Here is a 21,002-nt window from a genome sequence, read left to right as displayed (position 1 = left end):
CTTAAACGGTAGAACAGAAAGGGGAAAATGAAGGATGGAAAAAAACAAACACAAAACAACGACCCATAAATATCTCAAAATATTGTCCAGCCATATGGGTGCGAGACCAGGTGCATAGTTACGGCAACTGTGGGCCCTACAGGTTACTCCACTGACTACAAAAGCCATTTAAAAGAAAGAGCGGGTGCTTGGGTGGCTTAGTCGGTTAAGCGTCCGACTTACGCTTAGGTCATGATCTCGCAGTTCGTGGGTTCGAGCCCCGCGTCGGGTTCTGTGCTGACTGCCAGCTCAGAGCCTGGAGACTGTTTCAGTCTGTGACTCCCTCTCTCTCTGACCCTCCCCTGTTCACGCTGTCTCCCTCTCTCTCTCTCTCTCTCTCTCCTAGAAATAAATTTTAAAAAAATATTAAAAGAAAGAACAGTTGTGCGTATCCTTCTCATAGCTCCAGTGTAGAAAGGAAAGGCACATTTAGTAACAGGTTTCTTTTTTTGTTTGTTTGGCTTTGTTTTGGGTTTTTTGGTCTAAAATTCTCTTATAACCAACTGATTTCTCTAAAAATTGTTTGGATATTAAGATGACCACCAGCTCAAAAAGCATTAAAGATACTTCAATAGAAGGACATAGACTAGCTTTTAAGGCACTTGACTCACATAAATTTATACTTTGAATCAAATTTAATGGGCTTCCTTTTCTTGTAAGGAGGATGAGCATTATTAGTTTCACATTTTAATATATTTTAGGGGTAAGATGAACTTGGATAATAAAAGCATCTTTCTCCCATCCCACCTAATGCAGAAGAAACTTTCTGGAAGGAACTCATTTGGAATGAAAGGGGAGTGAGTGATTGTTCTGCAAATAAGGATGGGCAGGGTGGGGGGTTTCTTTATGATTTACGATGTGGGTGTCATGAATATTGGCAACTATGAAGTCATGAGAGAGGGTGAAATTATGAGGCAGACTGATTTATTGGATACTCTACAAAGACAACAAAGGCTTGAAACTAGCCTTTAGAAGGGATTCTTTATCTTTTCTCAAGTAGTAGGAAAGAGGAACGTTATGGATATAGTCCATCTGGAAGTATTTGGAAGGCCGTCACTAAATCCCTGAAGAGACTTAAATTTCCAGCTCTTGTTCCCATCCACTCCCTTTTGCATCCTGTGCTGCCACTTATGTTCCAGAAGAAACCTATGCCACTGTCCTCAAGAGAGAAAAGAAAATATAAGTAGGAATAATATTTTATGGTGATTGTAGTGCTCAGAATTCCTTAGACTCCTATCTGCTGTGATTTTGCTGTGACCTTTACAGAGCTTATATTTTAGCCCCAGTCAGATCGCTGCTGTAATTTGAATATGTCCCATGCTCTAGAGAAATGTTCCAGATTTAAGCAGGACTGCCTAACTTTAAACTGTTGGTCATAGCCTGTAAGAAAACATTTAAAACAGTATTAATCTTAGGGACACCTGGGTGGCCCAGTCAGTTAAGCATCTGACTCTTGATTTTGGCTTAGGTTGTGAGATCAAGCCCCACATGGGGCTCCACACTGAGGATGGAGCCTGTCCTCTTTATTTCTCTCTCTCTCTCTCTCTCTCTCTCTCTGCTCTTCTCCCACTCGCATGTGCTCTCTCTCTCTAAATAAATAAATAAACTTAAAAAAACAGTATTAATGTTTACTCTTTGTGCCTTTTTTTCTTAAATTTTTTAAATTTTTATTTTTGAGAGACAGACACAGACGGACAGAATGTGAGTGGGGGAGGAGCAGAAAGAGAAGGAGACACTGAATCTGAAGCAGGCTCCAGGCTCTGAGCTGTCAGTACAGAGCCCAACATGGGGCTCCAACTCAAGGACCACAATTTGATAACTTCAGTTCAAGTCAGACACTTTACCGACTGAGCCACCCAGGGACTCCTTTTTGTGCCTGTTGAATACTATTACAATTTTTTTAACATTTTGAAACCAAATCATATAAAACGGGTACTCTCAAAGTGAACATTCATGTGGTATTTTGTTGCAGGAAAGGGTAATTGTGAGATTGATGTTATGCTAAGGTCAGCTAACTTCAAGTTATCACAGTTAAATCATGCTTTCTAAAATACTTCTTAACACTATTTCTTTTGTAAGCCAATAAAAACAGCATGAATCAACTTATGCACTTTTTCTCACCCCAACCTCAAGTCATAGGTCCAGGCCCAGAAAATTTTAGCCATGTATATAATTCCAAAGGTTTAAATGTCCCACCTTCTTCTATTGCTTCTATCTGTTGAACAGAGCCTCACTTTTCCTATTACACCAAGACAAATTACAAAAGGAAAATAATTTTGGTGGTCACTAAGCCACTGTCAAGTCTCACGTAGCATCTGCTCTGATAGTACCTTCTCTACCAGACTTCACTACCTGTTCAAGAACTAAACTTAAGAAGATATAAAGCAGAACCCATATCTGTTTTTCTGAAAAGATTTTTTAATCTCTACACCCAATGTGGGGCTCGAACTTACAACCCCAAGATCAAAAGTTGCATACTCTACTGGCTGAACTAGCCAGGCACCCAAGAACCCGAATCTATTTTAAAAGACTTTATAATAAATTCTGATCTCAAATAGAAATGTTCTGTTTTTCATTATCCACAAAAGTTCTTCAGTAATTGAAACAGGTACATACTTGTATAAGGAGAAGAATGATTTCTTGACATGACTAAGTAATTAAACCACAATATGAAGTCATACTTTCTGGTGTAAGATTACTAGCATACCTGTAAAAACCACAGATAGTTACCTGTCATATTAACCAGAAACTTCAAGAATACCTTTTAAAAATGTTCAAATCTTCCTGTGTATTAGTTAGGTACTAAATAGAAAACACTATCTGCTGTTTGTGCTCAGGAAAATCGCCTGGTACACAAACTTAAATATATCCCTGATGAAAATGTCACAAAATAAGATTGCAGGTGAAGAGGTTACGATAACAAATTTTAAGATATTTTTATTAGCAACATGAGAGAACACACCTGATTATTTTCTTCAGCATTTGGGATTAAGTTTCATAGCCTGTTAATAAGTATCTCAAATCCTATCACAGTTACCGTTTGACAATGAAAATCTCACTTCACTGATAATTACACATGCAAAGAAACTAATTTTTAAATATTTCATTTTGTTAAGTGACATTTATAATGTTAAGAAAAGGAAGCGGCTCAGTTGGTTAAGTGTCCGACTCTTGATTTCCGCACAAGTCATGGTCTTGCATTTCATAAGTTCAAGTCCTACATCAGGCTCCACACTCATAGTGCAGAGCCTGCTTGAATTGTCTTTCTCTCTCTCTCTCTCTCTGCCCCTTCCCTGCGTGCTCTCAATCTCTCTCTCACACACAATAAATAAATAAACATTTAAAAAAAGAAATGGAAATGTCCTGTAGGGAGTGGTTTGGCACATGGCCCAGACACCTGCTTCAGGATCAAGGCACTCAATCCCCCAGCTGCTGGGCATAACAGTTGGTGATGGCTCACAGCTGAGCCTATTTTTGCATCTTGCGCTCTGCCAAAGCCTTGCCCAAGAGTTTGCCTCCTCTCCAGGTGCATCCCATGTTTAATGGCTGATCAGTAACAAAGTACAAGAGCCTGCCCCCTTGTTCAATTTAGAATGAATCTGAAAGGAAATCCCAGCTTCAGAGCACCCTATGGGATTATTTGAGGCTGCTATTGCAAACTGTTCACATGAAAACTTCACGCTCTACCTCCATCGTCGCTGCGTTACAGATGTTTCTCCAAGAGTACACAATCCTTCTGCACACAAATCTCCAACACACCTTTCACAGTTAGTATTGAAAGGAGTCCTAGTGGGGCACCTGGGTGGCTCAGCCGGTTAAGCGTCCGACTTCAGCTCAAGTCGTGATCTCATGATGCATGGGTTTGAGCCCCGCGTGGGGCTCTGTGCTGACAGCTCAGAGCCTGCAGCCTGCTTCAGATTCTGTGTCTCCCTCTCTCTGACCCTCCTCCTGCTCTCTCTCTCTCTCTCACAAAAATAAATTTTAAAAAAGATAGTCCTAGAAATGAGACTCTAAAATAGGATTTGGGGGGCTCCTGGGAGGCTCAGTTGGATAGGCATCAGACTCTTGATCTCAGCTCAGGTCTTGATCTATGGATGTGGAGTTCAGGCCCCATGGTTGGATCCCCCGCTGAGCGTGAAACCCACTTAAAAAAAAAACAATAACAATAAAAAAAATAAAATAGGGTTTTGGAGCTGGATTCTATACAGCCAACTGGCAATGAGAACCCCATCCTTGGTGAGCGGAGTACTGATAGCAATCGCCATGCTGTGGAACTATGATTACCTATTTGAATACAGTTATACTAAACCTGGTTACCTGTAATTTTTAAATAGGTAAATAAAACATAGGGCTTTTCTGCGTTTACTGTGAATTTTTCTCTCGCTATAGCTTGGACAAGACTGCCACCTCCTGGAGAAGCTTATGCATACTGATGACTGAGGTGCTCCCATCCACTTGGGAGAATCACTCCTAAAATTGTTTGCGTACCAACGCCAACTCCCTATCTCTCCATTAGTTAAGCCAATTTCTCACCTATCACAACTGTGAACAAGTTTTTGCAAAGAGGCAAAACTTCAAAGGAATCTGCGCATCACAATTTTCTTTATGTGAAAATTTAAACAAATTCTAACATTTGCAGAGCGCTTAGTAGGTGCCTGGCTTTGATTCTTAGACCTCATAACAGCCCTACGAAGTAGGAACTATTATCACAGACACACCTGTGGTACGAACGAGGCAATTAAGTATGAGCGAGGTTAGACTGCAGGCTAAGCATAACCCCCATCGACGTCGTCAGAACTCCACCGACAGCTGAGAACTCAAGCTCCGTAGCTAAGTGACCGCCTCCCCCTACTCGGGCATGCGCAAACAAAACCACGGAAGCAATTTCCGTAGACACTGTGGGAGGCGGGGGCCGAGGGGTGTGGCAAGGGCTCTAAGATCCCAGCATTCTCAGCGTACCGGCGCCAAGATGGCGGCCCCCATGTTGCGGTGCTGTTCCCGGGGCCGGTGTTTGGGAAGCCTAGGCCCGTCAGGAGTTTTGTTTCTGGGACTGCGTGAGGCCCATTCGGGCGCTCAGGGGTTGCTGGCGGCGCAGAAGGCTCGAGGTCTGTTCAAGGAGTTCTTCCCCGACAGGGGTACGAAGATAGAGCTCCCCGAGCTCTTCGACCGTGGAAAGGGCAACTTTCCCCAGACCATCTACTGCGGTTTCGACCCCACGGCCAGCTCGCTTCACGTGGGGCATCTGCTAGCCCTTCTGGGCCTGTTTCACTTCCAGCGAGCTGGCCACAACGTGATTGCGCTGGTGGGAGGTGCCACCGCGCGCCTGGGAGATCCGAGCGGCCGCACCAAGGAGCGCGAGGCCCTGGACGCGGAACGCGTGCGAAGCAATGCGCGCGCCCTGCGCCGAGCGCTTGAGGACCTGGGGGCTAATCACCAGGAGCTCTTCGCGGATGGGCGGCCCTGGGGAAGCTTCACGGTACTGGACAATTCAACCTGGTACCAGAAGCGGCACCTGGTGGACTTCCTAGCCGCCGTTGGCGGCCACTTCCGCATGGGGACGCTCCTGAGCCGGCTGAGCGTCCAGACCCGGCTCAAGAGTCCCGAGGGCATGAGCTTGGCCGAGTTTTTTTACCAGGTGCTCCAGGCCTATGACTTTTACTATCTGTTCCAGCATTATGGATGCCGGGTCCAGCTCGGTGGATCTGATCAATTGGGCAATATCATGTCCGGATACGAGTTTATCCACAAGTAAGCCAACGCCTTTAGACCTAGGAGAAATCGTGTGACCAGATAATTCACACACGGATGTCCTGCGATCCACTATTGGGATTGGGTGGTGACGCCCTTCTCAAGTCTTTGTTGGTTTTCTCCCCGCTTAAGAGCGTGAAATGGTGTGGAAGTGACGGGCTAATAATGAGAACCGTAAGGCTTGTTTAATGGTACTTGGTATGGAACGTATTCTGGAGCTTTGCAGGAAGTACACTGCCAGTCAGGATTTTGTGTTACTGAATTGAGAAACTGCTTTCCTTTGTTTATACTTGACTGCGATTGTGCGTCGTTGAGTAGTTTCTGCTTTAGCTCTACACCTTCCGTGAAGCTAGTATTAGTTTCTCAAAAAATTTTTTTTCAACTCCAAATATTTGGCTAAGAATGTAGATTTTAATTACATTTTCTTAAGGAAGATGAACTCTGTAGTTCTAGCCTAGCCCATGTGCTACTCATTTTAAAAATCCCTTAAAACTGGGGCGCCTGGGTGGCTTAGTCGGTTAAGGGTCCGACTTTCGCTTAGGTCATGATCTCGCGGTTCGTGGGTTCGAGCCCCGCGTCGGGCTGTGTGCTGACTGCCAGCTCAGAGCCTGGAGCCTGTTTCAGTCTGTGACTCCCTCTCTCCCTGACCCTCCCCGTATCACGCTGTCTCTCTCTCTCCTAGAAATAAATAAAAATATAAAAAAAAAAAAATCCCTTAAAACATCCTTAGTGTCTCCACCGAGCTTCTCCTGACCCAGTTTTCTTTCCTCTTTTTCTTCGGCCTTTAAAGTTTTTAGGCCCTAGTTATACAGAAATTCCCCCCAGAGTCACGGGTTCCATTGCAGTTTAGAAAGCCAAATGCCAGACCAGAGTGAGTGCTGTTAAAACAAGGGACAAACATTCAGATTTAGAAGGTAAAGGAAGTTTTCTTACAGCAAGAGACCAGAATAAAGTCTGAAGAACAATTAGCAAACCTGCCACCACTCCACTTGTGACTGAAGCACATAATGACGTTTTCCTTTATGCTTAGGTTGACTGGAGAAGACGTATTTGGGATCACTGTGCCTCTAATTACAAGTACAACAGGAGCAAAATTGGGAAAGTCTGCTGGGAATGCTGTGTGGCTAAACAGAGATCAGACCTCTCCGTTTGAATTGTATCAATTCTTTGTCAGGCAGCAGGATGATGTGGTAGAAAGGTGAGTTCTTAATAGTGTGCTGATGACAATGAAGTATATACGCTCATGATATAATTTTAGCCATTGAATCTCTGTGTACCCTTTGTAGTTTTTCGTGTTTTGTTTTCACTTAGAGTCTACTTAAGACACAGGACATTGCAATTTTAACTGTTCTAAACAATTTTTTTGTTAAAGCAGAGAACCACTGTGATTGCCGGAAAAGTTAGTCAAATTTGTGATGTACCTCTAGTAAGTACTTAGGATGTTATCACTTGCATATTCTAGTTTTTCACTCTTTTTATGGTCAGCTTGACTAAACCTTACTTTACCTTTTATCTCTGAAGTTTCTTTTCTTTTCTTTAACATAATGTAATACACACTTGGAAAATCCTTTTTAAAAATGATTTTCTCATTCACATTAAACCCTTCAAAGAATATAAATTGATGGGAAAAATACACCTGCAACAAAGAAAAGGTGACTCTTAACCAAAAATCATTTTTCCAGAGTGGAAAATGTCTTATAATGAACTACAATAATTAAGACTTTTTTCCTTCAGGTTTGTTTCAAACATTTGATGATACAGTTTAGAGTTTTGATGTATTAGGAACCGACATCTTGGGGCGCCTCGTGGCTCAGTTGGTTAAGCGTCCGACTTCGGCTCAGGTCATGATCTCACGGCTCGTGGGCTCAAGCCCCGCGTCAGGCTCTGTGCTGACAGCCAGCTCAGAGCCTGGAGCCTGTTTCAGATTCTGTATCCTCCTCCCTCTCTTTCTGTCTCTCTCAGATATAAATAAACCATAAAAAAAAAAAAAAAAAACTGACATCTTTTTGAAAATTTCATTTTCTATTTGGCTTTAATGTATAAAAATTTTCTTGTATTAACTGTGTGCCCAGCGACTCTGCTAAACTCTTATTCTAATAGTAATCTTTGGATTTTAAAGCACAAGCTTAAATATAAGGTTAAGAAAAGAGACGAACGGGGGTGCCTGGGTGGCCCAGTTGGTTAAGCGGCTGACTTCGGCTCAGGTCATGATCTCATGGTCCGTGAGTTCGAGCTCCACATCAGGCTCTATGCTGACAGCAAGGATTAGAGCCTGCTTTGGATTCTGTGTCTTCCTCTCTCTGTCCCTCTCTTACTTGCGCTCTATCTCTTCTGTGTCTCTCAAAAATATGAGTAAACATTAAAAATATTAAAAAAGACAAATGGAGAGGATTAGAGAATCCAGCGTCTGTGGTCACTTCATCTCTGTGGCACTGCAGAATAGTCGGATAAGACAGTCTTTTCAATAAATATCACTTGGATCATTAGATGCCTTATTTGAGGAAAATGACGAAACTTAACCTCACACTGTATGCAAAAATCAGTTCCAGTAGATTATCAACCTAAGTCTGTAATGAAAGATCATGTGTTTAGAACATAAATAGGAAAGTATCTTAACTGGTATAAAGAAGGATTCTTACGTGAGCTACAAAGAAAAAATTGGTAATTTAGACTAAATTAAAATTGGGATATATAGTTCTTTAAAAGTCACCATTAAGAATAGAAAAATACCGATTACATGTTCTAGAAGTATGAAGAACTTTATACACAAATTCCATAAGCCAGTAAGAAAAAGACAACCCTATAGAAACATGAGAAGAGACTTGAACATGTACTTCAGCAAGATTTCTGTCCCAGAGACCAAAAACATGAAAAGGTTGTTCAGCCTTACTGAGAAAATGCAAGGTAAAGGCACAATTAAAACCCATTACATACCCTCAAAATGGCTAAACGTAGTACTGCCAATACCAAGTGTTGGTTAGAATATTCCATAGTGGTGGGAGAGTAACCTTACTGTGGTGTCAGCCTCAGCCTGCTGCTGGTGGTGCTCCTGGCTGGAAATGCTTGAGGCGCTCGCCGGGGCCGGTACGACTTGCGGTGAGCCCCCGCAGACCTTTCCCTGACCCAACTTGTGGCTGGACTGGCCTTGGCGGTTCTTAGGATTGCAGGACACACCGCAGCAACAACTGTCCAGGAAATTTGAAAACCAAGATTTATTACTCACAGGTCCTGAAGGGCCACACAGCAAAGTCATGGGTAGAGAGAGGGAGGGAGCGTGGAACTAAGCTCTGCTTTACTGGGGACAAAAGATACGGTGCCTAGGGTTTTGCGGGTTCACTCTTTATTGGGACATTTCAAATGAAAGCAAAAATTAGGGAAAGGAAAAGATAGGGTCACTCAAGCGGTGCGTTGTCTCAGTTTTCCAGGGCTTTCTAAAAGGAGAACTTTGTGAGTAAGGGTGGCCCGGTTCCTCATCTACTTGGTTTGCTACTAGCTGTATCATAGTATCTGACAGTATGCTTATTCAAGATGGATGTTTTTATTTAAAATGGATACTTTGGCAATTAAAAGCTAAGTGTCAGGCACTTAGAGGCGTCAGATTTTTTTTGCCTTTTTTTTTTTATTAATTGAAAAACAGTTGACCTACCATAGTATGTTAGCTTCAAGTGTGTAACATAGTGATCTGACATTTATATACATTACGAAATGCTCACCACAATAATTGTAGGTACCGGATGTCACTGTATAAAATTAGTATGCTATTGTTAACTGTATTCTTTGTGCTATACTTGGCATCCCTGTGACCTGTTTTATTACTGGACTTTTGTACATCTTAATCCCCTTCATCTGTTCGCCCATCTCCTCCCCTCTGGCAGTCACCAGTTCTCTGTATTTATAAGTCTGTTTCTGTTTTGTTTCTTAGTCACGTATAAGTGAAATCATGGCATTTGTCTTTCTCTGACTGACTTCGTTTAGCATAGTACTTTCAAGGTCCACCCATGTCCTGTACATCACAAGATTTCTTTCTTTTTATGGCTGAGTAATATTCCATTCTTTAACCATTCATCTATCTATGGATATTTAGGTTGCTTCCATATCTTGGTGATAGTGAATAATACTGCAGGGAAAATAGGCATGCACATCTTTTTGAATTAGTGTTCCCATTTTCTACGGATAAATACCCAGAAGTAGAATTGCTGGATGATATCAAATTTCTGTTTTTAATTTTTTGAAGACCTTTATACTGTTTTACATGTGAATATAACAATTTATATTCTCACTAATGGTGTATGAGGATTTGTTTTCCTCCACGCTTTTGCTAAAACTTATCTCCTGTCTTTTTGAGACTAGCCATGCTGACAAGTGTGAGGTGGTATCTCATTATGGTTTTGATTTGCATTTCACTGGTGATGAGTGATGTTGAGCATCTTTTCATGTGTTTATTTGCCATCTGTCTTCTTTGGAAAAAGGTCTGTTCAGGTCCTCTGCCTATTTTTTTATCAGATGGTTTATATTTTTGGTGTTGAGTTGTAGAAATTCTTTATGGATTTTGGATATTAACCCCTTATTGGATATATTATTTGCAAATATCTTCTTCTGGTCAGTAGGTTACCCTTTTGTTTTGTTGATCGTTTCTTTCATTGCACAAAAGCTTTTTAGCTTGGTGTATTCCCAATGGTTTATTTTTGCTATTGTTGGTCTTGCTGAGGAGAAAATTATTGGTAAGGCGGATATCCCAAGAGTTTACTGCCTGTGTTTCCTTCTAGGGGTTTTATGGTTCAGGTCTTACAGTTTGGTCTTCAATCCATTTTGAGTTTATTTTTGTGTGTGGTATAAGAAAGTGGTTAAGTTTTATTCTTTGGCACAAAGCTGTGCAGTTTTTCCAGCACCATTTATTAAAGAAGCTGTCTTTTCCTCATTGCATATTCTTGCCTCCTTTGTCATAGATTAATTAAACATAAAGGCATACGTTTATTTCTGGCTTACTATTCTGTTCATAGGTCCATTACTGCTGTCACAAATGGCAAGATATCATTCTTTTTTATTGGTAAAGTAATATTCCCATTGTATATATTACCACTTCTCATCCATTCATCTATTGATAGACCCTTGGGTCGCTTCCATATCCTCGCTGGAATAAACATAGGGATGCATATTTTTTGAAAATTTTCAAAAATATTTAGTGTTTTTATTTACTTTTAGTAAATACTTATTGGATTTACAGGATCCTACAGTATATCAGTTCTTAATTTTTTGAGGAACCTCCATACTGTCTTATATAGTGGCTGCATCAATTTACATTCCCATCAACAGTGCAAGAGGGTTCCTTTTTCTCCACATCTTTGTCAGCATTTGTTATTTCTTATCTTTTTGATACTAGCCATTCTGACAGGTACAAGGTGATACCTCATTGTAGTCTTGATTTCCATTTCCCTTATAATTAGTGATGTTGAACATCTTGTTATGTGTGGACCATCTGTATGTCTTCTTTGGGAAAATGTCAGGTCCTCTGCTAATTTTTAAGTGGATTATTGTTACTCGTGTTGACTTGTATGAGTTCTTGGATTTTGTTGATTTATCATTTGCAACTATCTTCTCCCAGTCAATAGGTCATTTTGTTGATGGTTTCCTTTGCTGTGTGAAAGCTTTTTATTTTGGTGTAATATCAATAGTTTATTTTTACTTTGTTTCCCTTGTCTGAGGAGACCCATCTAACAAAACGTCTCATGTCTAGAAAATGTCTAATGTCTAGGAAAAAAAATGCTAAGGCCCATGTCAGATTACTGCCTATGCTTTCTTCTAGGACTTTTTGTAGTTTCAGGTCTTAAATTTAGGTCTGTAATCCGTTTTGAGTTTATTTTATGTATGCTGTAAGAAGGTGGGGGTCCATTTGCATGCTTTTGCATGTAACTGTCCAGTTTTCCTAGCACCGTTTGTTGGAGAGACTTTCTTTTCTCCATTGGATTTTCTTGGCTCCTTTATCATAGGTTCACTGACCATATAAGTGTGAGTTGATTTTTAGGCTTTCTAGTCTGTTCTCTTGATCTTTGTGCCTATTTTTGTGCCAGTATCATTCTGTTTGATTACTCTGGCTTTGTAACGTATTTTGAAACCTGGAAATGTGATACCCCCCAGCGTTGTTGTTCTTTCTCCTAAAATCTTTGGTGATTCTGGGTCTTTTGTGGTTCCATACAAATTTTAGGATTATTTGCTCTAGTTCTGTGAAAAATGCTCTTGGTATTTTGAGAGGGATAGCATTGAATCTATAGTTTGCTTTGGGTAACATGGACATTTTAATAATATGAATTCCTTCCATGAGCATAGAATCTCTTTCCATTTGTTTGTGTCATATTCAGTTTCTTTCATCAGTGTTGTATAGTTTTCACAGTACAAGACTTTAACCTCCTTGGTCAAGTGTGGTAGTCTTTTAAGTAATCTCTACACCCAGCTGGGGCTTGAACCTACAACCCCAACATCAAGACTTGTATGCTCTAGGGGCACCTGGATGTCTCAGTTGGTTAAGCATTGACTTCAGCCCAGGTCATGATCTCCTGGTTCACAAGTTCACGTCCCACATTGGGCTCTGTGCTGACAGCCTAGAGCCGGCTACAGAGTCTATGTTTCCGTCTTTCTCTCTGCCTCCCTCCCTCTCTTTCTCTCTCACTCTCAAAAACAAATAAAAATGTTAAAAAAGAGAGAGAGAGTTTCATGGTCTACTTACTTAGCCAGCCAGCACCCCTGAGTTTGTTAGTCTCATATAATCCTTTGTATTTCTGTGATGTCATTCGTACCTTTTCTCATGGGTGAATTTATGTATTTGAGTCCTTTTTTCTTGACGAATCTGGCAAAAGGTTTATCAGTTTTGTTTTATTTCCTTTAGTTGTAAGATTAGATTGAGATTTTTCTTGCTGCTTGAGAGAGGCCTATATTGCTCTTAGAACTATGTCCCAAATATTTTGGAACATCATGTTTCCATTTTATTTGTTTCCAGGTATTTTTTAATTTTCTCTTTGATTTCTTTGTTCACACACTGGTTGTTTAGTAACATATGATTTAGCCTCCACATGTTTGTGCTTTTTCAGTTTTTTTTCTTGTAATTGATTTCTAGTTTGATACCTAAAAGAGGCTTGATATGGTTTCAGTTTTCATAAATTTATTCAGACTTGTTTTGTGGCTTACCATATGACATATCATAGAGAATGTTCCATGTGCACATGAAAAGAATGTGTATTCTTTTGTTGGGATGGGGTATTCTGTGTAACTGTTACATCCATCTGGTCTATTGTGTTGTCCCGAACCACTGTTTCCTTGATTTTTCTGCTTAGATGACCTCCAGGGATGTGGGGTGTTAAAGTCCCATTCTGTTATTGTATTATTGACTTCTCCCTTTTGTGTCTGTTAATATTTGCTTTATATACTTAGGTGCAACCATTTTTGGTGCCTAGAAATTTATGATCTATCTTTGTTGGATTGATGCCTTTATCAATATGTTAATGCTCTTATCTCTTGTTATAGTCTGTTTTAAATTCTGTGTCGTCTGATATAAGTACTACTACCTTGACTTTTTGTTTCCATTTTCATGGAATACCTTTTCCATCTCTTCACTTTCAGTTTGTGTCTTTAGGTCTGAATGTCTTGTAGACAGCAGGTAGATGTGTCTTGGGTTTTTTATCCATTCTGTCAGCCTGTGTCTTGATTGGAGCATGTAGACTCTTAACATTTAAAGTAATGATTGATAGTTATATGCTTAATTGCCATTTTGTTGTCTGATTGTTTTTGTAGTTCTTTAGTTCCTTCCTTTATTCTTGAAAGGGAAGTGCTTCTACCATCAGGGCACTGCTAGTAAAGCAATTAAAGGTGTATGGAATCCATAAAAAAGTTAAAAAATAATAAGCGGTTCAAACTTAAGTGACCTTAATTTAAAACAGCCTGCTGTATACAGAGGGTATTAAATATGAACCTGATGGTAACCACAAACCTTTGAAAACAGAATACATATAGAAAAAAATAAAAAGAATTCAAGCATAACACTAAAGAAGGCTATCAGGTCACAGGGGAAGAGAGCAAGGAAGGAAAAAGACATAGACTAAATAACGGAAATATGTCTTTATTTTATTTTTTGAGAGACAGAGACAGAGCACAAGCAGGGGAGGGACAGAGAGAGAGACACACACACGGAATCCAAAGCAGACTCTAGGCTCTGAGCTGTCAGCACAGAGCCCAGTGTGGGGCTTGAACCCACAAACACAAGATCATGACCTGAGCCGAAGTCAGACACTTAACTGACTGAGCCAACGAGGCGCTCTTGAACACGTTTTTGGGGCACCTGGGTGGCTCAATCGGCTCAGCATCCGACTTCGGCTCCATTCATGATCTCAGGGTTCGTGATTTCAAGGCCCTCATCGGGCTCCATGCTGACAGCTTAGAGCCTGGAGCTCGCTTTGGATTCTGTGTCTCCCTCTCTTTCTGCTCCTCCCCTGCTCATGCAGGTGCATGCTCGCTCGCTCCCTCTCTCTCTCCCTCCCTCCCTTCCTCTCTCTCTCTCTCTCTCTCAAAAATAAATAAGCATTAAAAAAATTTTTTTAAAGCACATTTTTGTTCACCTCTTCCATGTTTTATGTATTTGCATCTTTTTATCTTTTGTATTGCTTTTTTCTTAATTTTTTTTTTTTTTAACATTTATTTACTTTTGAGTGACAGAGATAGATCATGAGCAGGGGAGGGACAGAGAGAGAGGGACACACAGGATGGGAAGCAGGCTCCAGGCTCTGAGCTGTCAGCACAGAGCCCGACCGAAGGCTCGAACCCACGAACTGTGAGATCATGACCTGAGCCAAAGTCAGATGCTCAACCAATTGAGCCACCCGGGTGCCCCTCTTTTGTATTATTGCTTAACCCATTGTAGATATAATTGATTTTACTGCTGTTGTCTTTGAACCTTCACAATAGCTTTGTGATTTATCTGGTGCCTTAACTATATGTACGCTTTCACCATTGAAATTCTGTCATAATTATTCTAAGTTCTAGTTATGGCCTCTTCTTTCCCACTTACAAAAGTCTCTTGAACATTTCTTGTAATGCTGGTTTAGTGGTGATGAATACCTTTAACTTTTGTTTATGTGGGGAATTCTTTATCCCTCCTTAGTTCTGAATGATAACCTTGCTGGGTAGAGTATTTTACTTGTAGTTTTTTTCCTTTCATCATTTTGAATATACTGTGTGCTCCCTCTGGAGCCTACAGTTTCTGCTGAAAAATCAGTTGCAAGCCTTCTGGGAGTTGCCTTGTACATCACTGTTTGCTTTTCTCTCCCCACTGTTAAGATTCTGTCCTTATCTTTGTTTTTGACATTTTAATTATCAGTGTGTCTTGGTATGGACTTCTTTGGGTTCATCTTATTTGGGGCTCTGTGTTTCCTGGATCCAGATGTCTGTTTCCTTCCCCACGTTCAGGAAATTTTCAGCTATTATTTCTTCAAATAAGTTTTCTGTCTCTTTCTCTCTTTTTCTTTTGGGACCCATAGAATGTTAACGTTAGTATGCTTGTTCTCTCAGAGGTATGTGTTCTCAATTAATTCTGTATTACTAGGAATTACAGCTTAATTGGGGGAACCTGAGTATTGAGGTTTTGAAAGTAAATGGTGAGATGCCATTCATTATTGGCTGACTTACGTACCAACCAAATGGGGCCAGTGAAAGAGGAGACTCCATCTCAGTATCCTTAATAACAGGGTATAAGCTTTTAGGGACCTGTTTAAATTGTTATGAGGGGGTGTTTACCATCTTGCCCAAGGAGGAAGAGTCACAGGCATCTACGTGGTAAATTCCACGGGGAAGGCCAAGAACTTGGGCTGGTTCGATGTTGCGTGGCATCGTGTCAACGCATCCGTGCCTATAATAAGGGAAGGAAAGGGCCAGGGAGGCCACCACCAGAAAGAGCCATTTGAAGTCAATGGTCCCTGTAGGTAGTTACATCTGAATGGATTCGTATATCTTTGATTGCTTTACTGGCAGTGCCCTGTGGGTAGAAGCACTTCCCTTTGAAGAATTTAGAGGGATTGTCTGGAATAGCAGTGACTTGGGCCTTGATGTCTAATCAGGCCAGAAAACACCATGCATGTTTATTGTCCCAGGGGCCCACCCTAGTGCTGTAGGGGCCACCGTCTCTGGGATGTGGGATGAGTCCTGGGGAGCCACCAGCTTCCTGGGGTAGAGGCTTCCGTGGCTGCCAGGCCTGGATATTAGAGAAGAAGCAGGGATAGCTGCAGGGACTGGCTTCAAGTCGGGACGAATGGTAACTGAGTGGCAGGAAGGTGGATGGCATAAGGGGGCGATAGCTGAGAAGATGGTCGTGTTAGGGCCTAGAGTTTAGACACTGGCTGTCTGGATACTAAGCGGCCAGGAACACTGAGATTGTGTAACTCCCAGGAGAGGTTAACCTGTGCATTTTCATAAAGGGCAAAATTAAGTTGGGGAGGGAGTGGGGAGGGAGTGGCGAGCCCTTTTGAGGGGAATTTGCTCAAGGGGCCAGAGCGGCAGAAGGACATAGTTCTGAAGTGTCCAGGGGCCTGAATGGTAACCCCCTCCATGTCTAGCAACCATGCCCGTGGCCCGCAGTGCCTTTTCAGTGGTGTCAGCAGTCCCATTAAAATTAGTAGCACTGCCCAGTAATTAGGGGGAGCACCTTATGAAAAGAATTCACTGGACGTGGGGTCACTTGAGGCCTTGTCAGGTTTAGAAATGAAGAGGACATCATTTGGGTCACTGTGGCCATGGAAATGATAAACATACTGGACCATGGCAACATTGTGCTGCGGGAGACAGGCCTGATCTAATGTTTCCCATTCACTGTGAGCCTTAGCTTTAGTGATCTCTGTGAGGAGACAATGGGCACGGTGCCAGGCAGTAAACATCTGGGGGGCTGGGGGTGGTACAGCTCTCTGTCTCTGGGGCCTCTGTCTTCCTTTATCCCTCCTCATCCTCACCAGTGGCCTCAGTAACCTGGTCAGTTTTCCTTCGGGAGCAGGGGCACGCCCTGTGGCATGTTGCTGTATTCTGTCCCATTTTGGGGCGGGGGGAGCCTAGAGGACTCAGGATCTGTGGTATCTCAGAGGAAACAGACATGTAGCTGGCTCATTAAGATTATAGATTTTAGGGTCTTTAGAGAGATGGACCAGTTGTGCAGTTCAGCAGCGATGAGTAACAATTTTCTATCATAGGCCAAAAACCTGTAATAGCCAGTTAGCTCCCTTCTATCCTTCTTGCTGCACAAAAATTTTTTTTTAATAGTTTATTGTCAAATTAGTTTCCACATAACACCCAGTGCTCTTCCCCACAAGTGCCCTCCTCCATGCCCATCCCCCCTCCCCCCCACATCCATCAGTCCTCAGTTTTTGTCAGCATTCAAGAGTCTCTCATGGTTTGCCTCTCCCTTTCCCCCACCATTTCCCCCCTTCTTCTCCCCCTTGTTCCTCCGTCAAGTTCCTCCTAATCCTCCTATACGTGCAAACATATGATATTTGTCCTTCTCTGCCTGACTTATTTCGCTCAGCATAACACCCTCAAGGTCCATCCATGTTGCTACACATGGCCAGATTTCATTCTTTCTCATTGCCATGTAGTATTCCATGGTATAGATGAACCACATCTTCTTGATCCATTCGTCTGTTGATGGACACTTAGGCTCTTTCCATGTTTTGGCTATTGTGGAGAGTGCTGCTATGAACATTGGGTACATGTGCTCCTATGCCTCAGCATTTCTGTGTCCCTTGGGTAAATTCCTAGCAGTGCCTTTGCTGGGTCATAGAGGAGTTCTAGTGTTCATTTTTTGAGGAACCTCCACATTGTTTTCCAGAGGGGCTGCACCAGCTTACATTCCCACCAACAGTGTAGGAGGGTGCCCGTTTCTCCACATCCTCGCCAGCATCTGGAGTCCTCTGATTTGCTCATTTTAGCCACTCTGACCGGCGCCTGCTGCACAAAAGCTTTAAGGAAGGTTAGAATTTTCAGTTACGGCATAATTTCTGATGTTAATTGTTACTTTCTGATTTTCTTCACTACTTTGATCCTACGTGTTGTTAGCAGAATCAGTTTCTGGAAGATGTCCCTGTGAGCCCTCGTAAGTGGTTGCCTTCCTTTCCAGGGTGTCCCACTTGCCCTCCCCAGGGTTGGGGTCTGCCTCCACTAGTGCCGTGTACACGGGACCTGGGGGAAAGCCCTGGCCCCTGGAGCACAATAGCAAAGCCTTGGCATGTTCGTGCACCGGAGTACCAAGCAATGCCCAGGAAGCTCTCATCTCTGTGAAGTAAATTTTGCATTTGTTTGGAGCTGATGTACCTCCTCTGGGGTCTTAGGAGGCACTGGCATAAGATGTTCAGGACACGTATGTTTGTCCATTAATTGTTTAGCAGCATCACACCAGGGACTGAACTCATGATGTCCCACTGGGTTAGGGAGACAAAGCGACAGTGAGTTGTAGTGGCCGTGTGGGGACAGCAAGCCTCAGCTGAATGTCTCCTGTCATGGTGCCCTTGGTGTCCTGTTACAAGGCCGGTCCACGTGTCTGGGTTAGGACACGTAGTCCCACTATGACCCATCACTCAGTGGTCACCAGGCAAGTTCTCCCTCCATATCTACCGGAATACCCTTTGCTCAGCACCGTTAGCCCGAAGCCTCATCTTGGACAGTGATCACAGCCTTGGGATCCAGTCTGCCTTCATTAGCTGTCCTTGGTGCAAGGCAGGGAGGACCGTCATGTGCATGAGTGGTCGGCAACGGCCTTTATGATTAGTGGTCTCATCTCATTAGTCCATATGGCCTTCATCACAGTGCACTGGAGAGAGAGAATTATGGCAGCAGTGACAATTTGGGATAGATGCTATGGGCAACACACAGCCCAGGCAGTATGCAAAAGCACGGAAAAGTGCAGCAGACCTCCAGTAAGTGGTGCTGCCTTCCCAAGCGGTGTTACCGTCTGGGTTAGCCAGTTACAGTTCGTAAGGTAGTTGAAGCTGGGGGGCACCTGGGTGGTTCAGTCAGTTGTGGGCTCCAGCTCTTGATTTTGCGTCAGGTCATGATCTCAGTTTGTGAGTTGGAGCCCCCACATCAGGCTCTGCACTGATGGTGTGGAGCCTGCTTGGAATTCTGTCTCCCTCTCTCTGTGCCCTTCCCCTCCTTGCTCTCTCTCTCTCTCAAAACAAAAATACACTTTGGAAAAAAAAAAAAAAAAAAGATAGTTGAAGCTAAATGCCTTCCCCTGGGTTAGCTGCAAGTGCTATCACACAGCCCCATTGACTGTACCATCTGCCAACTGTTTTGCTCTCAGCCTGTTGATAGCGGTGCTAGCGTGGGGGCGCTTGCCTGGTCACCTGGGCTGACTCCTTATGGCCGTGCTTAGAGATGGTTCCCTGACCCGTGTCTGTCTGGGAGCTAGACCTGCCTTAAGGGTTCTTACAGTTGCAGGATGCATCTTGCATCTCAGCCACAACCATCAGAGAACTTCGAGAAACAAGATTTATGCCCTACAGGTCCTGAAGGGCCTTGGCATTTTGGGGTGTCAGGGAGAGAAAGGAAGGGAGCCTAGGCCTAGGGCTCTGCATTGTTGGGATAAAGGGTGAAGTGCTAAGGGCTTTGTGAGTTCATTCTTTATTGGCAAATTTAAAACAGCAGAAATGAGTAAGCAGGAAGGGAGAAACCGTGTGACTCACTCAGTGGTCCGTTATCTAGGTTACCCAGAGCTTTCTAAAAGGGGAGCTTCACGCATGTCAGTGGTCTGGTGCTTTGTCTAGTTGACTTGCTGTAGCTGTGGCATGCAGCTGGCTGTGTGTTTACTTGAGGTGGAGGTCTTTGAAATGTATCCTTGGTGGTCAGAGGTTTAATGTCAAGCACCGATGCTACACTTACAGAACTGCTTTGGAAAAATACACGTCTCTGTTTACTAAACCTGAGTATGTACAGAACCGGTGACCCAGCAGTCCCTCTCCTGGGTACGTCCCCAAAAGAAATCCGTGCACACAGGCACTGAGAGAAATACGTGGGAATATTCATAGCAGCATTATGAGTAATTGTTCAAGAGTGGAAACAATGTCACATGGCAACATGAATGAGTCTCTTACTAAATACAATGATCTGGCAGGAAAGCCAAACAGAAAAATGTATTCTATATGATTCCGTTTATATAAAACCTAAAAACAGGCAAAACAAAATGATGCTGCATATGGGGGGGATACTGAAATGGTAAACGTATAAAGATAAACAAGTAAGTGATTATCTTGAAAGGCAGAGGAGTGGTTACTTTGGAGGGGAAGGGAATGTGATAAATTTGGGCTTTAGTGGGTGGAGACAATGATGTATTTCTAGACAGGTGATGGTAGAGGTTTGCTTTCTAACTGATTAAACTATACGTTTCTGATTTGTGTATTTTCTGTGTGTTTTTCACCAAGAAAAGATTTTAAAAAGAGGCTACAAATAAAATATTTATGTTAGGAAGTTATAAATTTTTTATTTATGGGCACATATACATAAAAGTCCTAAGACATCCTTAGGAAGGATGTGCACAAATTTAGGTTAGCTTATCTCTGTGGGAGAGAAGGGGAATATGGTAGTGCTGGGATCTAGAGCTGTACTTTTATGCCTTTTCAAAAGGAAAGGTCTGGAACAAAGATGGCAAAATAAGGATATCCTCAGTGTGGATGGTATGTGCACAGGTGTCTTTTTTGGGTACTTCATGTTTATTTTTCATAATTAAATTTTAAGGGGCACCTGGGTGGCTCAGTTGGTTAAGCATCTGTCTCCTCACTTCAGCTCAGATCATGATCTCAGGGTCATGGGATCCTGCCCCACATTGGGTTCTGTGCTGACAGCACAGAGCCTGTTGGGATTCTCTCTCCCTCCCTCTACCACTCACTTCTCTCTCTCAATGAATGAATGAATGAATTTAAAAGTCGGCAGGATGTTTTTTAAAGGGTAAGGAAATAAGAGATAAAAATTAGGTATGTTATATATACCTAACACTGTATTTTTTTTGTCCCAAAGGTACCTGAAGCTCTTCACTTTTCTGCCCCTTCCAGAGATTGGCCACATAATGCAGCTGCATGAAAAAGAGCCGGAAAAGCGGGGTCCTCAGAAACGACTTGCTGCAGAAGTTACAAAGCTTGTTCATGGACAGGAAGGGCTAGCTTCTGCTAAAAGGTGGCTTTTTAGAATACTAAAACTGGATA

The 21,002-nt window shown here is 42.4% G+C and overlaps 1 protein-coding gene across 2 annotated transcripts in view; it reads left to right on the top strand.

Moving 5' to 3' along the window:
* The first annotated feature begins 5,004 nt into the window (after window positions 1–5,004).
* YARS2 (tyrosyl-tRNA synthetase 2) overlaps window positions 5,005–21,002 on the top strand; it is a 32,313-nt gene continuing 16,315 nt past the window's right edge. For both annotated transcript variants that reach the window (XM_039247693.1, XM_039247692.1), the window contains exons 1-3: window positions 5,005–5,787; window positions 6,818–6,985; window positions 20,818–20,973. In XM_039247693.1, coding sequence (XP_039103624.1) covers window positions 5,009–5,787; window positions 6,818–6,985; window positions 20,818–20,973 — 1,103 coding nt within the window. In that variant the 5' untranslated portion in view covers window positions 5,005–5,008. The remainder of the gene's footprint in view (window positions 5,788–6,817; window positions 6,986–20,817; window positions 20,974–21,002) is intronic.

This window comes from Hyaena hyaena, unplaced genomic scaffold (assembly GCF_003009895.1).
Source record: "Hyaena hyaena isolate Hyena2069 unplaced genomic scaffold, ASM300989v1 scaffold_303, whole genome shotgun sequence".
NCBI lineage: Eukaryota > Metazoa > Chordata > Mammalia > Carnivora > Hyaenidae > Hyaena > Hyaena hyaena.
Note: the sequence above shows the minus strand (reverse complement) of the source record. Positions and strands in the feature narration are given on the sequence as shown.